This window comes from Lissotriton helveticus, chromosome 9, assembly GCF_964261635.1.
Source record: "Lissotriton helveticus chromosome 9, aLisHel1.1, whole genome shotgun sequence".
Classification (NCBI taxonomy): domain Eukaryota; kingdom Metazoa; phylum Chordata; class Amphibia; order Caudata; family Salamandridae; genus Lissotriton; species Lissotriton helveticus.
The window spans coordinates 928,092,419-928,111,538 of NC_136070.1; the positions used below are offsets into that span (position 1 = coordinate 928,092,419).

Below are 19,120 nucleotides of genomic sequence, written 5' to 3' on the forward strand. Positions count from 1 at the left end.
GCTCATTGCATCTGGGGCAGAGCGCGTCATTGCGACAGAAATATTTGTTGATCAGCTCGGGCGTGAGGTAGGCCCTATGAACAATAAAAAGCTGGATCTGACGGAATCGCATGTTTCTGGGGATGCGCACCAGACTTTCCCACTCCTTGTCAGTTAGCGGCCACCCCAGGTCTAGCTCCCATTTGCTTCTAAGGGGATACAAACTAACTGCCGCGTGTTCCCGTAGTGATGCAGCAAACCAGCGGACCCAATGTCTGTTCCTTCCCATGACGTAGAGATACTGCATGGTTAAATGCTGCCCAAGCTCTGTCGAATACGTCTCCCCATCTGGCAGTCAGCTTTGCTATCAGTGAGCGGTGCATTAAGAACCCCCCGGGGGGAAGCCCCTCCTCTGTTACCAGCGTCTCATATGCCGTAAGCTCCCCATCCCTATAGAGATCGCCGAGTGTCTGGATGTCGGCCTCCATGAGCATGGAGGGTGTGAGCACCCCTTCACTACTAAGCGAGCCCTTCAATGGTCTAGGAGGCGCATAAGGTACCGTGCTGCGGGTAAGGTACAAGACTCTTCGGTAGCACTTGTATGCCACCGCCAGGAGGAGCGGGGTTGGGCGCTCAGTCGCTGCTATGGGATGGAAAAACTTAGTTATACGCTCTAGGGAGTATGGCGGCATTACCGTGGCTGTATCGTCTCTACCTCTATCCGCCAACCAGCGAGCAACCCACTGTAGCTGCGCGGCTAGGTAGTAGTGCTCAAAGCAAGGGGCAGCCAGGCCCCCCCAATCTGTTGGCAGGAATAGCTTCGCCAGCCTATGCCTAGAGGTGCCCCAGATAAAGTCCCGCAGTATCTTATTGAACGTGGTAAAAAAGGAAGCCGGGATAAATAGCGGTAAGTTGACAAAGTAGTACAGGAGGCGGGGGAGCATAACCATTTTAGCAAGTGCCACTCTGCCCGTGGTCGTCAGCGGGAGCGTGTTCCAAAAGCGTATCTGAGACCTAAGCGATGTAACTGCCCTCCCCAGGTTCCCATCAAATAAGTCAGCTGGGCGACTGTATATCTGTATCCCCAGGTACCGAAATGTGTCTTCTTTCCATTGGACTTGTGTACCCTCGAGGTGGTATCCCGGGTCTCCGGTCCCTTCACTGAAAGCGTAAAGGCAGGATTTACCCGCATTCATTCGGAGCCCCGAGACGTCAGCGAACGTGTGCAGCAGCTCGGCTAGCTGCTCTGGTATGCATCCCACATCTCACAAACACCAGCAGGTCATCAGCATAAAGCAATACCTGATGGACTGCGTCTCCCATCGGGATACCATCACCAAGAGTCTGTCGTATGGCTACGGCCAGGGGCTCGATAGCCAGCGCGAACAGTAGCGGGGACAGAGGGCACCCCTGCCGGGTGCCTTGCCCACCGCCTCTGAGATGTAAGGGCCCAATCGCACTCGGACTACGGGGTTCCTGTATAAGAGGCTAACCATGTGGGGGAGTCCCATGTCCAACCCGTAGCGCAGCAGCACTGCCGATAGGTAGCCCCTTTCTAGGCAATCAAACGCCTTCTCCAGGTCTAATATTAGGCACCCTGCCCTAGGCCACTCCCGCAAGGCCTCAGCCGCCACCCCGAATATCTCCTAAGGTTCAATGATGTAGATCTCGCTGGTACAAACCTGTTCTGGTCAGTGTGTATTAAGTGGGGGACCACCGGCACCAACCGTTCCGCTAGCACCTTAGCGAAGACCTTATAGTCCACGTTGAGCATCGCCAGAGGCCTATATGAGCCCAGGGCTGTGGGGTCCCTGTCCGGTTTAGGCAGGGAAACCAGAAACACCTCCCGCATAGAGGGGGCAACAATCCTTCCTCCACCGTTGTAGTGTACAACTTGTGAAGTAATGGTGTCAGGGCTTCCCGATACGCTTTAAAGTATTCGGCGGGCAGGCCATCTGGTCCCGGAGTCTTCCCGGATGCCATGGACTGGATTGCCTCCCCGACTTCCTCCAATGAGAGGGGCGCATTGAGTGTCTCCTTCTGTTCCTCGGAGGCCGAGGGCAATTGGACAGAGTCCAAGAACCCCTCCAAGATGTGCCTGGGGCCAACGCCCTGGGCTCTGAACAGCTGCGCATAGTGATCAGTCAGGGCACGGTGGATTTCACGCTGCGTGTACACCATCTCTCCCCACTGCTGTACGGAGAGCTCCTATTGGGGCACCGAGCCCCTCCTGCTGTATCAACCAAGCCAGCAGTCGGCCTGCTCTGTCTGTCTTGGCATGGGTTCTGGCCGTGTGCGCTGCATAGTTGTGACCCCTCAACCTTTCCAAAAGCGCTGCGTGCCTGGTGCGAAGGTCCCGCAGTCTGCGTGAGTGCCCGCCCCCACCCTCCCCTTCCCGCTCGTATTGTAAGAGCTCAGCCTACAGGCGCGCCAGAGAGGCGGAGAGCACTCTGCGCATGTTCCATGTGACCCCCATACAGTGCCCCCCGGATAGCCACTTTGTGTGCATCCCACTCTACCATGGCATTGCTCGCAGTCCCTTCGTTGACATCGAAGTACGCGGGAATTACCGTGCCCAGCGATGAGCGAAACTCTGAATCCTCCAGCGCAGCAGGCTGTAGCCTCCACGTAGGGATAGGCGGGCAGTCCGCCTCCCAGATGATCTGAAACCACAGGGGGTTATGATCGGAGTGGGTTCTCCCCAGGTACTCTGATTTTGCAATAAGTGGGAGCAGGGATTGGGAGCCCACCATCCTATCCAACCGGACATGCAAGTCGTGGACTGCTGAATAGTAAGAATAAGATCCTGTCTACTGGATGCTGTACGTGCCACAGGTCCTGTATCGCCCAGTGGGAAAGCCAGTTCTGCAACGCTTGCGCATTGGACGCTACCGCTGCAGCTCGGAGGGGGGGGGGGGCGACCGGTCCAGGTGTACATCCAGCACCATATTGAAGTCCCCGCCAAGCAGCCAGGGGAGTCCAGCATAAGGGTGGAGGACCTAAGTCAACTGTGCTAGGAAGGAGGGCTGGTCTACGTTCGGGGCATAAAGTGATCCTAAGAGTACCTCCCGACCATTCAGCTGCCCCCATACTAGAGAATACCTGCCCGCCTGGTCCACCTTTGTTTCCTCGCATATAAAGGGGATGCCCACCCTTACCTATATCAGGGTGCCGCGCGCATGCGCCAAGAAGACTGTACTGTATATTTGCCCCTCCAAAGTCTGCGGAGTTTGTCAAGTTCTGTCCGAGTCATGTGGGTCTCCTGCAGGAGGGCAATCCCTACCGCATGCCGCTGTAGGTAGGAAAAGACAGAGTAGCGTTTCGATGGTGTGTGCATACCACGTATGTTCCAAGTCACGATGTTAGTGTGCGTCATGTGTCTGGATGGGTCATCTCAGTGCGGGGCAGAGGGATTGCTTCGGGGGGGGCGGAGGCGCTGTCGAAGGGGAGCATATCAGTGTGCCGCAACTTAAAGATAACAACTGCAAACAATGCAACTGGTGGGGCGAATCCCCGAAAGAGCATACGTCCAAACCTCAAGGTGAACCACATATGGTGAGGTGCTAGTCCAGTGTCGTAGCTAGTGGGGTGTGTGTAATGTCAGCAACTAGTCTACACTACGCCCCTGTCTCAAGCCTCCCGTACTCACAAGAGGTATGCAGTGAGTCATAGGCTGGTCAATCGTACAGGCTCAGTGTGGACCACAGCTGCAGGAGCCTGCGAATGCAACATCTGCACAGCGCATCCCACCCTCTGACAAGCAAGGCAATTCTCAAAAATTCTCATGTGTTACATCAAAGAACAGAACCGCTCCCAGCGTATAGCATATTTCAGCAGCATGTGCAAAGACATGCTAAAGAGATACGGTGTACAGTGTACTCGTGTGTGGGCCATGAAAGGGTGCAACATTGCACCGCTCAATCACATGATCTGATCAGCCGGTTTGAGGTGTCACTACTGGCATGTTCAAGTCTTCGGAGAACACGGTGGATGGGGATGTCGAACCACTGGTTCCCGTGTTGCTACGTGCGTGGGTCTCCAGGCGGCTATTGTTGCTCGCTGTCCCAAGAGTCGCCACTCCTCGAGAGCTTCCTGTCGTTCCATTCTTATCTTTTCTGGACTAGGCGAAACTGGGCCCATGCCCATGTCCCGGCGAGCCCTCCGCCGTCTGTGTCGCCTCGATCTCCTCTCCTGCCAGCCACCATCCTCCGAGCATGGGGACTTGTTCCTTTCCACTGCCCCGTCTCCTCCAGCCAGTCCTATACGTCCGATGGGGCATCACAGAAGCGGGTACCCTCCTTCAAGACCACTCGGAGGCGAGAGGGGAATAACAGGGAGTAAGGCAACTCCAGCTTCCGCAGTTGGCGCTTCACCGCCATGTAGGTGCTCCTCCGTCTCTGAACCGCCGCTGTATAGTCTGGGAAGAACATCACCCGACCATTTCCCACAGTGAGGTCGCCCAGGTTCCTGGTTTCGCGGAGCACCAAGTCACGATCTTGATATTTAAGGAGTTTGAAGAGGAACGGGTGAGGTCGAGCTCCCGGCTTGGGCTTCTGCACTGGAACTCTGTGCGCCCTCTCCACCACAGATTGTGGCGATAGCACCCCCCCCGGGGCAGGAGATCACGCAACCAGTTCTCAATGTACTGTTCCAGGTTTTTACCCTCCTCGCCCTCCGGAAGGCCTACCACGCGGATATTGTTGCGCAGAGAGCGCCCTTCCGCATCCTCTATGCGGTCTTCGAGCACGTTGACCCAGTCGATCATATTCTGGAGCGCTATAGTGTGGTTTTGCACCACAGGCTGAATCTCTTGAAGTGTCTGGCTTTGCAAGGCAACCGACTCCGCTAGCTTACGATGATCGGCATGGAGGAGGGTGAAATCTGAAGTGACTGTCGATCTGTGTTTCTAGTGACTCTTTTGTTTGCTCCAGGGTGGTGCCGATCCGCTCTACCGCCACCAGCACAGTGTCCATTTTGGCCGCGAGGGCCGCCGCCTGGGGCTCCATGCTGCCATTCTGGTGCCCCAGGGGAGGGCCAAGACTGTCAGCCCTCTGCTGTCCATTTCACGATTTGTCCCTCAGACGGCCCACCGCTAGTTGTTGTGCAGTTGGCATCCGCAGACGATGGTTGGGCCGGGGCGAGCACGATCAACTGCAGGCCTCCTATATCTAGGCCCCTTCTCGAGGACAGAGGAGAAATTAGTTGTGCCAGTCCTGTGGCAGCGCTATCAGCAGGTGGGGGGGAACCCCTCCCTGGAGTGATCGCCGCTGTTATCAGGGGTCTTGTCGTGCCTTATTAGCTACCGACTCTGGGGATTGCTTAGTTTGCAGCACGTCTTCTCCTCGCAGCGCAGGGGTGTGCCTCCTCAGACCTCACTAGACGCCACCCCGCTGGTCTCACCCCTTCGTCAAATGCCTCTCGACCCCCCCTGGTGCCCTCGACTGGCGAGCGCTTCAGTTCCGCAGGAGGATGGGCTCAACACACCCTGGACACCTCTGGCCGCCCAGTGCCCCCTCTACATGCGACGCAGCTCTCACACTAGGGGTATGCCACTCCAGCTACAGTTCTGTCCAAGATGGCGCTGCCCCCAAAATTGCGCCCAGGTCCCAATGTGGCAGGTCACAGCCACTCAATCCTCGCCAGCGGGCTTTACCCCAGCACCACGGGCACTGTCAACTCACCAAAGTCTCGATTCCCCTGCACTAGCAGGCTGCCCTTTCGATTACCGCACCAGGCGCAATGTGGCGCCTCGCTTACGTGCCAGCCATAGGGGCTCCAACCGTTTTCCCCCTGTGGGGGTGTCCGCCGTAAACATCCCCAATCACCAGTTCTGCCTCTCGCCACAGTCCTCACCGCGCCATCCACCAGCCGTGGCAGCACTCACAGGCTCTGGGGTCGCAACTCCACATCAGACCAGTTCAGGGTCTAGACCTGGGCTCGCTTCAAGCTAGCTAGCGCCGGGGCCTCAGACCGCAGGAATAACAGCTACTTCCCTCTCTCGTTGCCCCAGGCCACAGCACCTCACCAGCAGAAAGGTGACAGCCAGCTCCTCTGATTGCGGATGGCCTCCTCGTTCCGCAGCTTCTGTAGCAGGCCTCGCAGGCCGCCAGCTGTGACGCCTCCCACGGCGCCTCAGTACCTTTACAGGCCCTCCTTCCGCCCCGGGGCCCCACTCCTCACCGTGAAGTTCAGGTGCTGCGGCAGGTAGGGCGGGCCCGCGGTTATTAGCGGGCCTCGGTTCTCAGGTGACGCAGGGCCCAGTCCTCGGTGCCCCCACCATGGATCCCAAGGGGCAGCCGATTCCTCCACCAGCACCTTCCCGCACTTTCTTTCGCTGGTTCCCGGGCCCCTTCGCAGCGTTCGTGGCAGTCCGCTCAGGCCGCAGGTCAGGGCCTCTCCAGCGACGTCTCGCTGCCTTCGCGCGTCCGCCTCCTATTCCGGGCCGCACTCCTTCCGACAGCGCCCGACAGCGGCCGCGAGCAGCCCAAGACAGCGGGGTCCGCCAATCCCCCAGGGCACACCACCCGGTCAGCCTCACAGGGGTGTCAGGCTCTGGGGTAACTCCCGGCACCTTCAGCAGTGTCTCTGCGTCACCATAGGCCTCACCAATGGCCGCTGGGTCCCGGAGCACTTTTCGCACCTTCGCCCCTGGAGCTGCTCCGCTGCAGCCAGTCCTCGGGTTCCACTGGGCCCCATTTGCTCCCCGCTGCGTCCTCTCACCGTTCCTGCTCGATGTAATCACGGGAGACACCTCAAGAGGATAAACTGCAGGAGAATAAGGGGTCTTATGTCGGAGCGCTAGCAGTTCGCGTCCGCCATGATGGCTGGCTGGTCACGCCCCCTAAATTGGTCTCTGCTTTATGCTTAAGTGTGTGTCTCATTTATTGACACTGAGTACAAAAAATGGTTAGCATGACTCTCAGATAAGCCTAAACTGCTTGTCCACACTACCACAAAAGAGAGCATTTAGTGTTATCATTTTTAGGTCTCGCACCTGGCGACGCAGCGCGAAGCGTTTTCGCCAGCGAGATCTACTGTTGTCGACTTGCCTCGGAAGGGAGACAGGAGATGGGCACGCGCAGGGCGAATGGAGGTCGTGAACGTGCCGAGCACGTAGCGCATTGTGTCCCCCTTCCGTCCTCGCAAGCCTCTTGCAGCCTTACTTTCACTCCCCCCCCCCCCGTCGGCTCCACGGCCTGTCAACACGCACTGAAGTGCTCCTTTCCGGCTATCACAGCACACCTTGGCATCTTTTAATCATTTACAAGTACCCACAACACCTCTGATCAGCAGTAGCACCTCTGGGGGTTCTTACCTCCGACTAATACAGGCGGCCCACTCCCTGGGCTGCGCGAGCTGCGCAGCACCCATGATTCCGTCGAAGTCTGCAGGCGCCGCCACTGGGCACGAGCCGCAGGCCACGCCGATGTGCACGCTCACGGCGCACGCATGTCGCTCCCCCTTACTCTTTGTCCCGGCTGTCGGAGAAGACTGTGCTGGTTACAGCTGGAGGGTAGAGAAATAAATATAGTCTCGCAGCATCCTTCACCACCTGTTACCAAAACCTATGGGGGCCTTGCTCGCTATGTCAGGCCAGCTCTGCTTCGACACCGGCTTTTCCAGTGAGGAGGTGCTGAGCAGTCGATTCCCGCTACACCGCGCCTGCAGGGACGGAGACCTGCGCGAGTGGTGCTCCCTATTGCAGCCGCCGCGCGCCCCCGATGGCGCAGCCAGCCTAGCTGCAGAGGAATAGGGTATTTGGTTTAATGATTCACTCGCCTCATTTTGAATTCCTCTCCTCTTTTCATTCCAATGGAACGTTCCTTAATCTTTCTGTGCATGGCTGGGATGGGCCGCACCATTTTTGAACGAGTGTCGGGGGGGGGGGGGAGGGGAGGGGAGAGGGGAGAGGGGGGGTTGGTGTACGTTTTCCACAGATAAAACATTCATTTTTCGTGGGCAGATGTTACCGGATAAAGTTTGCCAGTGGTTTTCTCCCACCTCTTCTCCTGTCTTGAATTTTTTTTATTCTTTCACCTTTCGGGTGAGATACGGCACCTTCATTCGCCAAAGCAAGCGTATCCTACAAACTGCTGTTTTTCCACAGTAACTTCTAGTTTGTTTTACGCGGTGTAACTGCCGATTGCGAGTTATCTCCGTTCGTGCAGTTTGCAGTTGCGGAAACAAATTATTTTATGAACTGTAACAGATTTTTAACCCTGTTGTGACTTCTCTTCTTCATGAGTTAACTGTTGCGTCCGGTATTTTTCAAAATAAGACTTTGTTGAAATCTTGGTGAAAGTGGTACAGACAGTAGCATCCGCTTTCATTTCAGATTTAGTTTAAGGACCCGAACGTCAAAACTTTTATGATTGGTTTGTGAAACATTGCCTTGGGTGTTAGGTGAGGAGCTTGCTGTTTATCTCGGGTTCAAATGATCACAGTCGAAGTCACCCATTTTAACAGGAAGACAGGAAGATATGCTCGCAAAGAACTCTAGCTTCTTGCTGAATGCTCAGTCGGACGTTCCTTTTGAGTGAATCTATATTTCATGAATGAAAACCCACTACACTGTATACACAGCAATGCCTTAACGAACAGGACATAAACACTTTTTGCAAACCAGTGATTTTTGGATGATGTTTGGGCAATTAAGCATGCAGAATAACTCCTACAGAAAAATATATATATTTGTACTCCTTCGCATAGCTGCCGCTGTCAGCACTTTCCAGAATCTCGTGAATTGCTGTACCGAGCTTGTTTTTGTTGAGGATGCTTTTTGTTTATTTTTTCACATGGCCCAACGCATCAATGCATTTTGCCTTAAAAACTTCAGTTAAATCCCTTTGATACAGTATTCGGAGCGGAGCACGAAAAATGCCCAGACTTTGTAAGCGCTACAATGCCACACACATGGTACCAGTCACTACACAAATACTGGTACCATAATATAACATGCTTCAATTTAATATTCTGTGTAAGCAAAGCCCAGAAGTTCTTTGTTCACTTTTTAGTTTTGTAAGATCTACCTTGGCGTTTAAATAGTGACACGGTGTAATGTTTCCCAGAAGCCAAGCCTTCCTCTTAGTCACGTAACTCCTACTGGACTGCTTAGCTGCGTCAGTTCCTGATTTAAAGCCACGTATCTATCATCTTCCCCAGATATTGAACTCAGGCCAACTTGTAACTGGAGCAAAGAAAATGAGCTGTAGTAGTGTAAAGCAAATTATTATTTACAGACCACTTTGTATATATATTTTTTAATTCGTTTGGACTAAGCATTAAGACAGCCTAAATGTAATCTGAGGGAGACAAACTATCTCATAGTTTTTTAATCAAGGGGCCATTTAGGAAGCTGGCACTTTGTGATATACCACTAAGTGGTTATCTCGTATAGAGGGTCCAGCGATTTCCCCCAGAAGTGCACAGGAGTCAATGTAAATCCAAAGTGTTTATTTGTGGTAGTGTGGTCTAGCAGCCGTAGGCCTAGCGCAGAGGAGTGTAAGATATGTGTTATGCACACAGTGACCAATAAATGACACACGACTCAAAAAAGAGATCACACCATTTTTTTCACAATAAGGTGCTTTCAAGGTTTATTTAAGACCAAGATGCCTAACAAAACAATGAGTGTGCTCGTCGGATCCACAGGCAAGCAGGCACGCGCACAGACACACACACACACACACACACACACACACACACAGCTGACAAAACACACAAAGGCAAGCTCGAATGAATAAACGCACAGAACAAACACCAACAGTAACAAACTGAATACTTAAACACATCAGTAGTTGCTGAACACTCCCACCCACCCACCCCCAAACTCCTCACGTCAATGTACATGACACAAACCTGCCTGGGAAGTGAATCTTTTAGAAAAGATGCAGTTTGCTTTAAATTTTGAATACAACAAATATCCGTTTAACTCCGTATGAGTGGACAATTGACAAAAAATAATTACTGCATGTGTGGTCAAACATACATGAGGCCACGTGCATGAGGATTCCATCAGGGCTGTGGCACTACTAGAAGACCCCAGCAGTATGGGTTTCTCCCAAAAGTGCCCATTTGTGGTCTCAGTACAGACATCTCCAGTGGTCTGTCGCAGCCAAGAGTGCACACAGTACTCCGTAGAGCCATTTAATCAAGATCGGATCGCTTTCATGTCAATTTCAGTTGTCTTGCTATTAACTGTGGCTTCCCTCCCTTTCTCTGTTTGACTCGCTAGCAGGAGCTTTTTTATTTCTCCATCATAGACTCATCATTCTTCCTGATCCAAACATAGCATTGGACCGAAGAAACAGAGCCATGTTTGAACACCAGTTCGCTGCATTTCAGTGCCACCTAGTGGCCACTAAAACAAGCATTTGCAATGCAATAGGTCTCACATTTGCTAGAGTTTGAGCTATTGGCATTATAAATGACAGTGCCTTTTATTTATGTGTTTGGAAAACCTGCAAGTGCTGCGTAAACCTGTACTTTGTACTTATAGTGGTTACTTATGAGAAGCAAGGCTGGCAGTAACTGCATCTCTTTTACTGCCTTGCTTCTTGTAAGCAAGGACTATAAGTACAAAGTGCGTGTTCATGCACCGCTTGCAGGTTTTGTAAACACATAAATAAAAGGCATTGTGATTTACAATGCCAATAGCACAAACTCTTGCAAATGCAAGACCTATTGCATTGCAAATGCTTGTTGCCTCTGTAAACCAATAAGGGTTGCCTGGACTCTTTACACAGTGTACTTCGTTTTGGTCCACTATATAAAAAGTCAGCTTCCTACAAACAAAATAGAACAAAAAGGTAGTGTCAGCCTAACCCTCTCATGTGTTACTATCTCTACAGTGTATATGCGCACGTCTTACAGTGCCTGTGCCTCCAATTGCAGCTGAAAATCTTCCACAGTGGTGAAGTTGTAGGGCGCCACTAGGTACAGGTGCTAATTGATATGGATAACAGTAGGATTCAGCTACCCCGCCAATTACCCATAATGGGAATGTATCACATGAACCCTAAAGTCAGAAACACAGAGCTTTCTCTTGGCACATACTATAGTGTCCCTGATGTCAATGCAGATCATCATTTCAAAAAGTAGAACATTAAAATAATTGCACACCAACAGGAACCTACAAGACTACGGGGTATGGAGTGCAGCACTATCACAGAAATTGTAAATCACATTGCTAAGCGACTGTCACATGACACTATCAGCAGGTCAAGATGTTTTAGCCAATACTTGGTCTTTCTGAGAATTTTAGATGTGCTTTGTATGGCTGGGCATTCTAGTGCCGGGATACAAGCCCCTATTGCCTCAAAAGCATGAATTGGCTTGAAGGAGGAGGGAAGGCAAGCCAAGGTGACATGATTTAGTAGGTTAACTGCCCAATTCACTTCGGATTGCTGTAGTAATTGCTAAAAATACTGTCCGCTAATGGATATTAAAACAAGCATTGGCACATCCAATAGGTCTCGCCTTTGGGACCTTATAAGTGTTTAGTTATCCAGCACAATATCCTTGGTGCAACAAAATCAACTGTTGCATGGCTAAACACTTATAAGGTCCCAAAGGTGAGACCTGATGGCTATGCCAATGCTTGTTCATTGAGCTGGGTTGCCAGTTGTGCAGGAGTAACAGTTGTTGATGGACAACCCAAGTTAAAAAAGAACCTTGCCAGCTTCCGAAGAATGTAACAAAGTAAAGCCTTAACCATGGCACTTCTAATCAGCCCAGAATGCTGCTTACTGCTTCACTCGTTCTGTTATTACCCTTTACCCTACAAGATCACTGACAAAATAATGGCTTCTCTTATTCCAACTTGTATGAATGAACTACACCATATCTGAGAATGACATATTTGCTATAGGGAGTCTTCATTTTGGTGAAATATCTACCAGTGATGTGCACATTATATGGTAAAGTTTCAGCTTCTATGACTTGGAAGCACTTACAAGGAAGACGGTGTATACCTGATAAAAATAAGTGGGCCATTTTGGTGTTAGGAACAGCTTTCAACTTGAATTTGCCACCCAGTGATGTGCCGTGAGATAAGTAGTCCTTTTTAAAGTAATAAATATCGAAACTGTTAACCGCTGCCTCAAACGTATGGAGGAGGGTATATGTATGTATGACAACGGCCGCCTGACAAACGGATGCAGGAAAATGTTCAAATTACACAAGTCGTTTCCAATATCTCAGTTTCCAAGACTTTATAGTGGGAATCTTGAACTGCAGCCTTTAAAGCTGGTGCCAAGCACAACTGCACTAGATTTATAAACATTTCGTCTGAAAATGTGTTTTGTATTGGCAAAATAAATGAATTACCACTGCTGTGAAACTCATTGCTCTATACTCGGAGACACACTATGTGCTTGAACAAAAAGAATAAACGTATTCAAATATTGTTGCTCTAGTGGTTCGTGCCAGTCTCCACTAACATTATATTTTCTTTCAACTGTTATTAAGATGTGTTGGTGGTGTGGTGCTTGCATGTAGATGAAACCTCGAGTGGTGACAGCTGCCTGCCTATGCATCTATTTGAATGGCCATTCCTAATAATAAAATGGTCTGAATCAGTAGATCACAGTGAATGCGGATAAGCCTACACTACAGTCCTCAAAGGTGACATAACTTCAATCTGTACATTCTCTTTACTAAAAGTGCCTATTCTTCCGTATGTTATTTTTCCAGAGTCCTTCCAAAGAATGACAGCCTAGAATGAAAGTGCCCAGGACCTGACAGGTTTTTTGCGATTTGTGCAATTTTGCCTTAGATTACTTCTGTTGGCAGGTATCCTGTGGCAGTTGCTGGGTGCAGACCACCTTGAATTCTCAGAGCTGGTGTACAGTAGCATTCTCCGATGTTTTCCCTTTTCCTTCTTCATGTGGGAAATATTTGTTCTTAGCTATTGTGAACTGTCTGCCTTGTCTTGTATTTACAGCTGAGTTAATATGTTGCGTCTTACTTTTGTTACTCTATTTTAATACACTACAAAAGCTATGGATAGGCCAAGACAAGGGCTTGTGTGGCAAGCAGAATTCGCAGTGGCCAGAGCAGAAGAATGTATACTGACGGTGAAACTCGGCTACTTAAAGATATCACCTGAAATAGTTTGGAAGCACCGGTGGTTCGTTAAACTCACATAAGCCAGGGTTCACGCTACACCATGTGTTAGGTGAGAAGCCACACAACCGGCAGGTTCGCCCACGTAGCAAACACAGGTAAAGCTGTGAATGCGTGGTACGGAAGCCCAGAGCAGTGGATGACAGCAGGGAAGCAAGCAAGCAGCAGTGAAAGAGGTTATTTTAGGGGAGGAGGTGACCTTTTCTGATGACCTGACACACTACGAACAAGACGCGCAGCTGCGAAACGTGCTCTGTGGTGAGGGAGGGGAGAAGCGTTGAAGCGCGAGCAAGACAGAGGCAGGCGGAGCGAGGTGCGCGCGCTTGGGAGAGCAGTCTGCTCTCCCAAGCGAGAGGAAAGCCAGCTGGCGCCTGTGCGCGTAACCGGATGCTTTAGGCCACACAAAGTGTGTGGTCGGATTTTTAAAGCCCACTTACTAAATGTCTCGCCAGAGCAGCGCATGCGCTGGCTCAGGCGAGACCTAAAAATCACCCTGCATGCTGTTCTTTATAGGGTGTGATGAGCGGAGTCATTTATCAGATCACGGTGTCAACAAACCATACCTGGTACGCCATGGGTGAGGGGGTTGGATGATAGCTGGCAGGCGAAAGGTTATTTGGATAGCCAACAGGACTTGGTGCCACTTGGTGGTAACTCTGTGGACTTGGACTTGGCTGATAGGACCCCTGTGGAGATGGTGCAGCGTATGGGGAGAACTGGTCTGTATTGTACCTGAAGGAAGATAGGTTTGTAAAATGAGAGGAGAGAAGAGGACTGCAAGTCCATATGGGACAGAAAAGGTACAGAAACTAGTTCTTCAGTGGAGCGAATACTCACATTGCCGGCGTGCCTGGTGTTTGAGGGTTGTACTGCGGATTAACCGGCGGGGACTGCACATCTGGATAGCCTGGTGTCTGTGGGTTTGGCGTCCCAACATATCCCGTCGGAGAAGGTGAGGGTTCGTCATCGAAAGCAAACTCGTATTCTTCTGCCTCAGCCCTGAAGAATACAAAAGTAACTTGAATGAAACACTGGTTATGACTTTATGACAAGCTGTTCTCACGACATATAGTACAGACCCACATGCTTCTCATCAAATGAAGCTTCAGATACAATCTCATGATATAAATTTTGTGACTGGTGGGAATGGTCTTCAATTTTTACACCGCAATCTTGTTTATTTCACAGGTATCTATAACTGGCAGGAAGGCAGGAGATGTAGAAAGACTTTCTAACCTTGTTCTGCATGCAATGAAAGGACTGGTGAAGTCTTAATGATGAACATCAAGTACTATTCATTTAAAAGTGATTGCCTATCATGGCACCCATTATAGTCATCTGCCTAAAATATTAAATGACTTGCTTCACACAGAAGCTCAATTTGAATCCCCACAGAGAAGGCGATCCCACCAACCTGGATGGTGTGTTAGGGTTGTTTGGATCCCAGGCTCCGCTCTGCGCTGGTGTCCGGCTGCCATCATGTAGAGGCGTCTGTGATCCATAGTGAGGTGTCCGGCTTCCTGAAAAGAGTTTAGAACCAGTGGCAAGTTGATAGTTATGAAATGAAAAAGTTAATCATTAACAACACTAGCAAGGGACAGTTACTATTCTGTACCAGTGGTACTGCAGCTGGGTGCCTAATTGAATTAAACGATTTGCAAAACTCTGGGAGTTAGTAATTTGCTTCAGATTAGCCCTTCAAATTAGCATGGTAGGTATTAATGTGGGAGCGTTAAAATAACCAGATACCCCTGTGATGTCTATCAGAAATTAGCATGCCAATGAAGACATTGCCATATTCAAGATATTTGTTAAACAGACCCATGATTTCCATAAAGGAGCTAATAAATAGAACATTTTAATGTAAGTGAGAAAGAAGTTGCTGCGATTCTGAAGATGTATTATTTGTCTCACCTGTGCATCCTGTCTGAAGTGTGAGTTTGACCGTAGTGTTTAGCGAATGCTTGCACTAAGGGAACATCCTGCCTTGCCACATATTTTAATGTGTTGTTCCTTGTCTGTAGGATGATGGCTAATAATTACATCTGCCTGTGGGGCTTAGTAGAAAGAAGAGGTATTCTGTTTTCCCTAAGAGTTCCAAAAATAATTTTGTTTGGTTCTATACGAAAGGAGTGAATACAGGAAAAATAAATAAGAAAAAAAGGTCCTTTATACACAAGGACAGGCAACATTGTAGACACAACTAAGATCCAAAGAGGGTAAACCGAGTAAGTGTTGGACACACACCGTAATAATATGGCACCCAGTAAACAGAGATGGTAGAATCACTCTGAAGGTCATTCATCATTCCTACTGTGAACCAGTCAATCCTGTGTCGAGGACTGGAGAATTCACGTTAGGATGTATACCCTATTAAGTCCTCAAAAAATATTGGTGAGCTACTTTGGACTATAAATCGCTTCAGTGAAAGGTAAGAGTTGTCTTTTGATATACAGAAGAGAACTGCCCTTTCACTTTCTGCTGAAACACTGTACTGAGAAACCAAGGCAGCAAGTGCAGAGCTTGAGCAACAGGAGAAGGATCAATAATATGTATTTGAAATATAAAAGATGGGTTCAGAATAAGGGCCATAAACCGAAGCTCACAAAAAGATGGGCAAGGGTGTATATGACCCAAGTGCATTGAACCAAACTCGCAAGTTCTACAAAACTGAAAAACAAAGCCATGAACCAAAGTCTAAACAATATTGTTATGCAAATGTGTATGAAGAGAGCTAAACCCCGTCATCTCCTGCTTAGGACTCTTCTCAAATTTGAAACACAGAATGTTTCTGCTACTTTAGGGAGGATATCAGTCCACTCTGACGCTAGAAGAATAATGTTAGCTTGGAACCTGAGCAAAATTTTCACACTGGAAGACTACAGTCATAAATAACTTGTTCTACTCCTAGAAGGAAGGGCAGTGCTACTAGCAGGTGGTGGGGAGCAGCTGAAAAGTTGAGGGAAGTACATAACGGGAAAAGGTTCAAGCACTCACCATCATGGACAGGTGTCTGCGAGCTGTACATGGGTGTTCTGGATCCAGAGGCATACATGGGTGTTTGGGAGCCATACATGGGTGTACGTCCGTGAGCAGATGTCATTCCACCTGGACGTCTAGCACCGCTGCAAACGTAAAAAAAATGCTTAATTACCCCTGTCCTGTGCTCGAGTCACAGCTTCATGCTACGCAGAACCTCTTCAGGGTTTCCTGGATCACCCCTCAGGAAGGCTACAAGTGTCATTAGAATTCAGCACACTGGACAATGAGAAGTAGTTTAAGCAGTCATTCATCCCTCTTTCAAAGCAATGTCAGGCCTCCCAAATCCAGGGTATGTTATAATCTGCCAGCAACATGTGGAGCAATTTCACAAGGGCATCCTTTTGGTCTCCCAATTCCATATGGATGCTTTACTCTTCGGACCCAAAATTCCTGGCAAATTTTATATCCTAATTCCACATGCACACTTAACTCTAAGGTACTTTCTACCACCCATTCCACATCAAACATATCTTCATAACAACTTTAAATAAACAGATCCCACTCTTTTTTTAAGGGTACATACTACCACCCAATTCTGATCTCTTTGCCGGTAGTGCCTGTGGGCTATGCCTGATCCCTTCAATCCCCCTCCCCCATCCCCTGAAAAAATGCAGCACTTACACTGTGGTGAGACGCTGACGATCTACTGAGATAGTCTGACAGGTGGAGTGGAGCTCGACTCGAGCTGTGGATTCAGTGGCATCCTTCACAACTCCAATGTACCCTAAAGACACAATAAGGTCACTAAACAAGGCCTGCAAATAAGGGCTTTAGCATGGGAGTAAGCAATGGGTGCACCCATCATAGAGTTATTATCTGGCAGTGTAAGCCACAAGGAGAGAATAAGAAGAGAAAAGTGGATGGGATACATGGAAAAGAGTAAAGAACGAGGGCAGAAAAAGGAGGAAGGGTTTAAGGGGGAAGGAACAACAGTGATGAATTGAAAAAGGAAAACACAAGTAGGTTAAAAGTAAGAAAGGAGAGATCCAGGGAAATGCGCAAGGAGATATAGGAATATTAGTGGAAGAAGAAAACAATGAATGGAAAGAAGGAAATAGGAGGGAGAGAAAAGTCAAGAGTTCCATTATAAAAAGAGTATTAAAAGGAATGGAATCTGGAAAGGAAAAGTGGAGATGAATAGCCAATAAGACAAAGGGAGAAGAAAAAATATAAAGAAAGGAAACTGGATAGAATAGGATATGCGGTCAGAGGAGCATGTTGTGAAATTCTGGTGTCAATGAATGCAAGATAAGAATGGAGAGTCCTAATAATGCCTTTTCACTGCTGAGACTCCAATTGCCACCTCCACAATGAAGGGAAAGGAACCAAGTGCTGAAAAGGAATGGGGTTTTAACAAACTGGGGGATTCTTAGAAAAGCATAAAAAGAAATGAGACATTCTGGGAAGGTCACTTTTCCACCTACGTCTCATCTGCTTCCTACCTTTGTAGGGTCCTTGAGAAATGCGAACAGTTTGTCCAATCAGATCACTGTCTCTACGTCCCCGGCCTCGACCCATTCCAGCTCCTGCAACTGCACCGCCTCTTGGTCCAGCTGGAAGGTAAACAGGCATAGCATGGGATGGTAAGATTACATAAGGGCATGCACTCCCCACTTTAAAAACACTACACTATTGACTGGTCATCCTGTAAGAAGCAATCAGAGAAAGAGCGGCAAACAAACATCCCTTTTGGCAGCAAGTATGAGAGTGACATAGCTACAAGGTACGAGTCCTGTTGGGCAAGAAAAGTGGCAATGTTTTTATCCAAAGATGACATTTACACACTATAGTCTACCTATAACCTGGGTACACAGCAGCTGTATTAAGAAATATTCTCACCTGCCCCGCTAGGATGCATAGGACTACTAATGCGAGGACTCATTGGTGCAAATCCTCCTATTGTAAGGTTTGTGACATCCCGAGGCTGTAAATAGAAAAAGAGATAAAAACATTCCTAAGAAGACTGTTCATATTAGTTCCTCCTCCAACTAAAGTGTTAAGTATACTAGACCCTCAGGATAAGTTGAATGAAGCCCAGACCTGGTAGCATTTTGTAGGTAGTAACTATTCCCTGCAGCACCCTGAAGACAAGTCCCTGTGACACCCTTCCAGAACAGAACAAAGACATTTTATCTAGCACTTACACAGCGCTTTGTTAACGCAGAAGCCCAAAGCGCAGCCAAAAAAGGAGCCATGCAGCATCCAATATTTACAAAGATAAATCGGTATATCGTCTCTTATGGCTGGTCTTACAGCACACTTTATGGGGGAAGACTATGCTCTTCTGCAACCAGGTCTCCAAAACCAAGCTATACAGTAGCATCCAACAGCGGAAAGCTTTGCGACCTCCCTTGAGGTCTGGAGGAGGACTGGCTCTGCAACACCACTGAAAGAGTCTAGGCTCTGCAGCATACATGCCAACATTTTGAAACAAGACAGGAGAGAATGACAAAAAAAAGGGATATTTATTTTCTCTATTGACGAACATTGAAGGGGTGACAATTTTAGGCAGAAGACACTTAAGCCATTTTGGACTTGAAAAATATGGAGTTTCCCGACTGAATGGTGACTGTTGACATGTATGCTACACTATCCCTCGATGTTTCACGGACAAAACCAAGAGACAATTCTAACTTTAAGTAAACCGATTTTGAGAGAAGGCTGCCTTCATACCACTATCTGTAGCTACTCCTTACAAACGTGTCTTCTTGTTAGGCAAAAGTTACCTTGGAGCCTCCGGCGAGGACAACGTGGCGTGTTTTACAAACAAACATGCCTCCATTTTCCACAAGTTTCTTACAGTGCAGGAATGCAAAGCCTCGAAACAAGTGGCGAATCTCCCCCTCACGACCCTGCAGGAAACAAAGGAAAAAGATAATCAGTATTCATGTCCAAAATTCAATCTCTGTCTCAAATCACATCTAAATCTACAATCATGAACTAGTTAAAGGGGGACATTCAGTTGAGGAAGAAC

General features: G+C 48.8%; 1 protein-coding gene across 3 annotated transcripts in view; it reads right to left on the reverse strand.

Annotated features, from left to right (window-relative positions):
- SUPT5H (SPT5 homolog, DSIF elongation factor subunit) overlaps positions 1-19,120 on the reverse strand; it is a 387,057-nt gene that overhangs the window by 18,440 nt on the left and 349,497 nt on the right. For all 3 annotated transcript variants that reach the window (XM_078661137.1, XM_078661136.1, XM_078661135.1), the window contains 8 exons: positions 18,873-18,998; positions 17,986-18,070; positions 17,589-17,699; positions 16,768-16,870; positions 16,102-16,229; positions 14,519-14,624; positions 13,942-14,103; positions 13,668-13,836 (listed from right to left, as the gene is read on the reverse strand). In XM_078661137.1, coding sequence (XP_078517263.1) covers positions 13,668-13,836; positions 13,942-14,103; positions 14,519-14,624; positions 16,102-16,229; positions 16,768-16,870; positions 17,589-17,699; positions 17,986-18,070; positions 18,873-18,998 — 990 coding nt within the window. The remainder of the gene's footprint in view (positions 1-13,667; positions 13,837-13,941; positions 14,104-14,518; positions 14,625-16,101; positions 16,230-16,767; positions 16,871-17,588; positions 17,700-17,985; positions 18,071-18,872; positions 18,999-19,120) is intronic.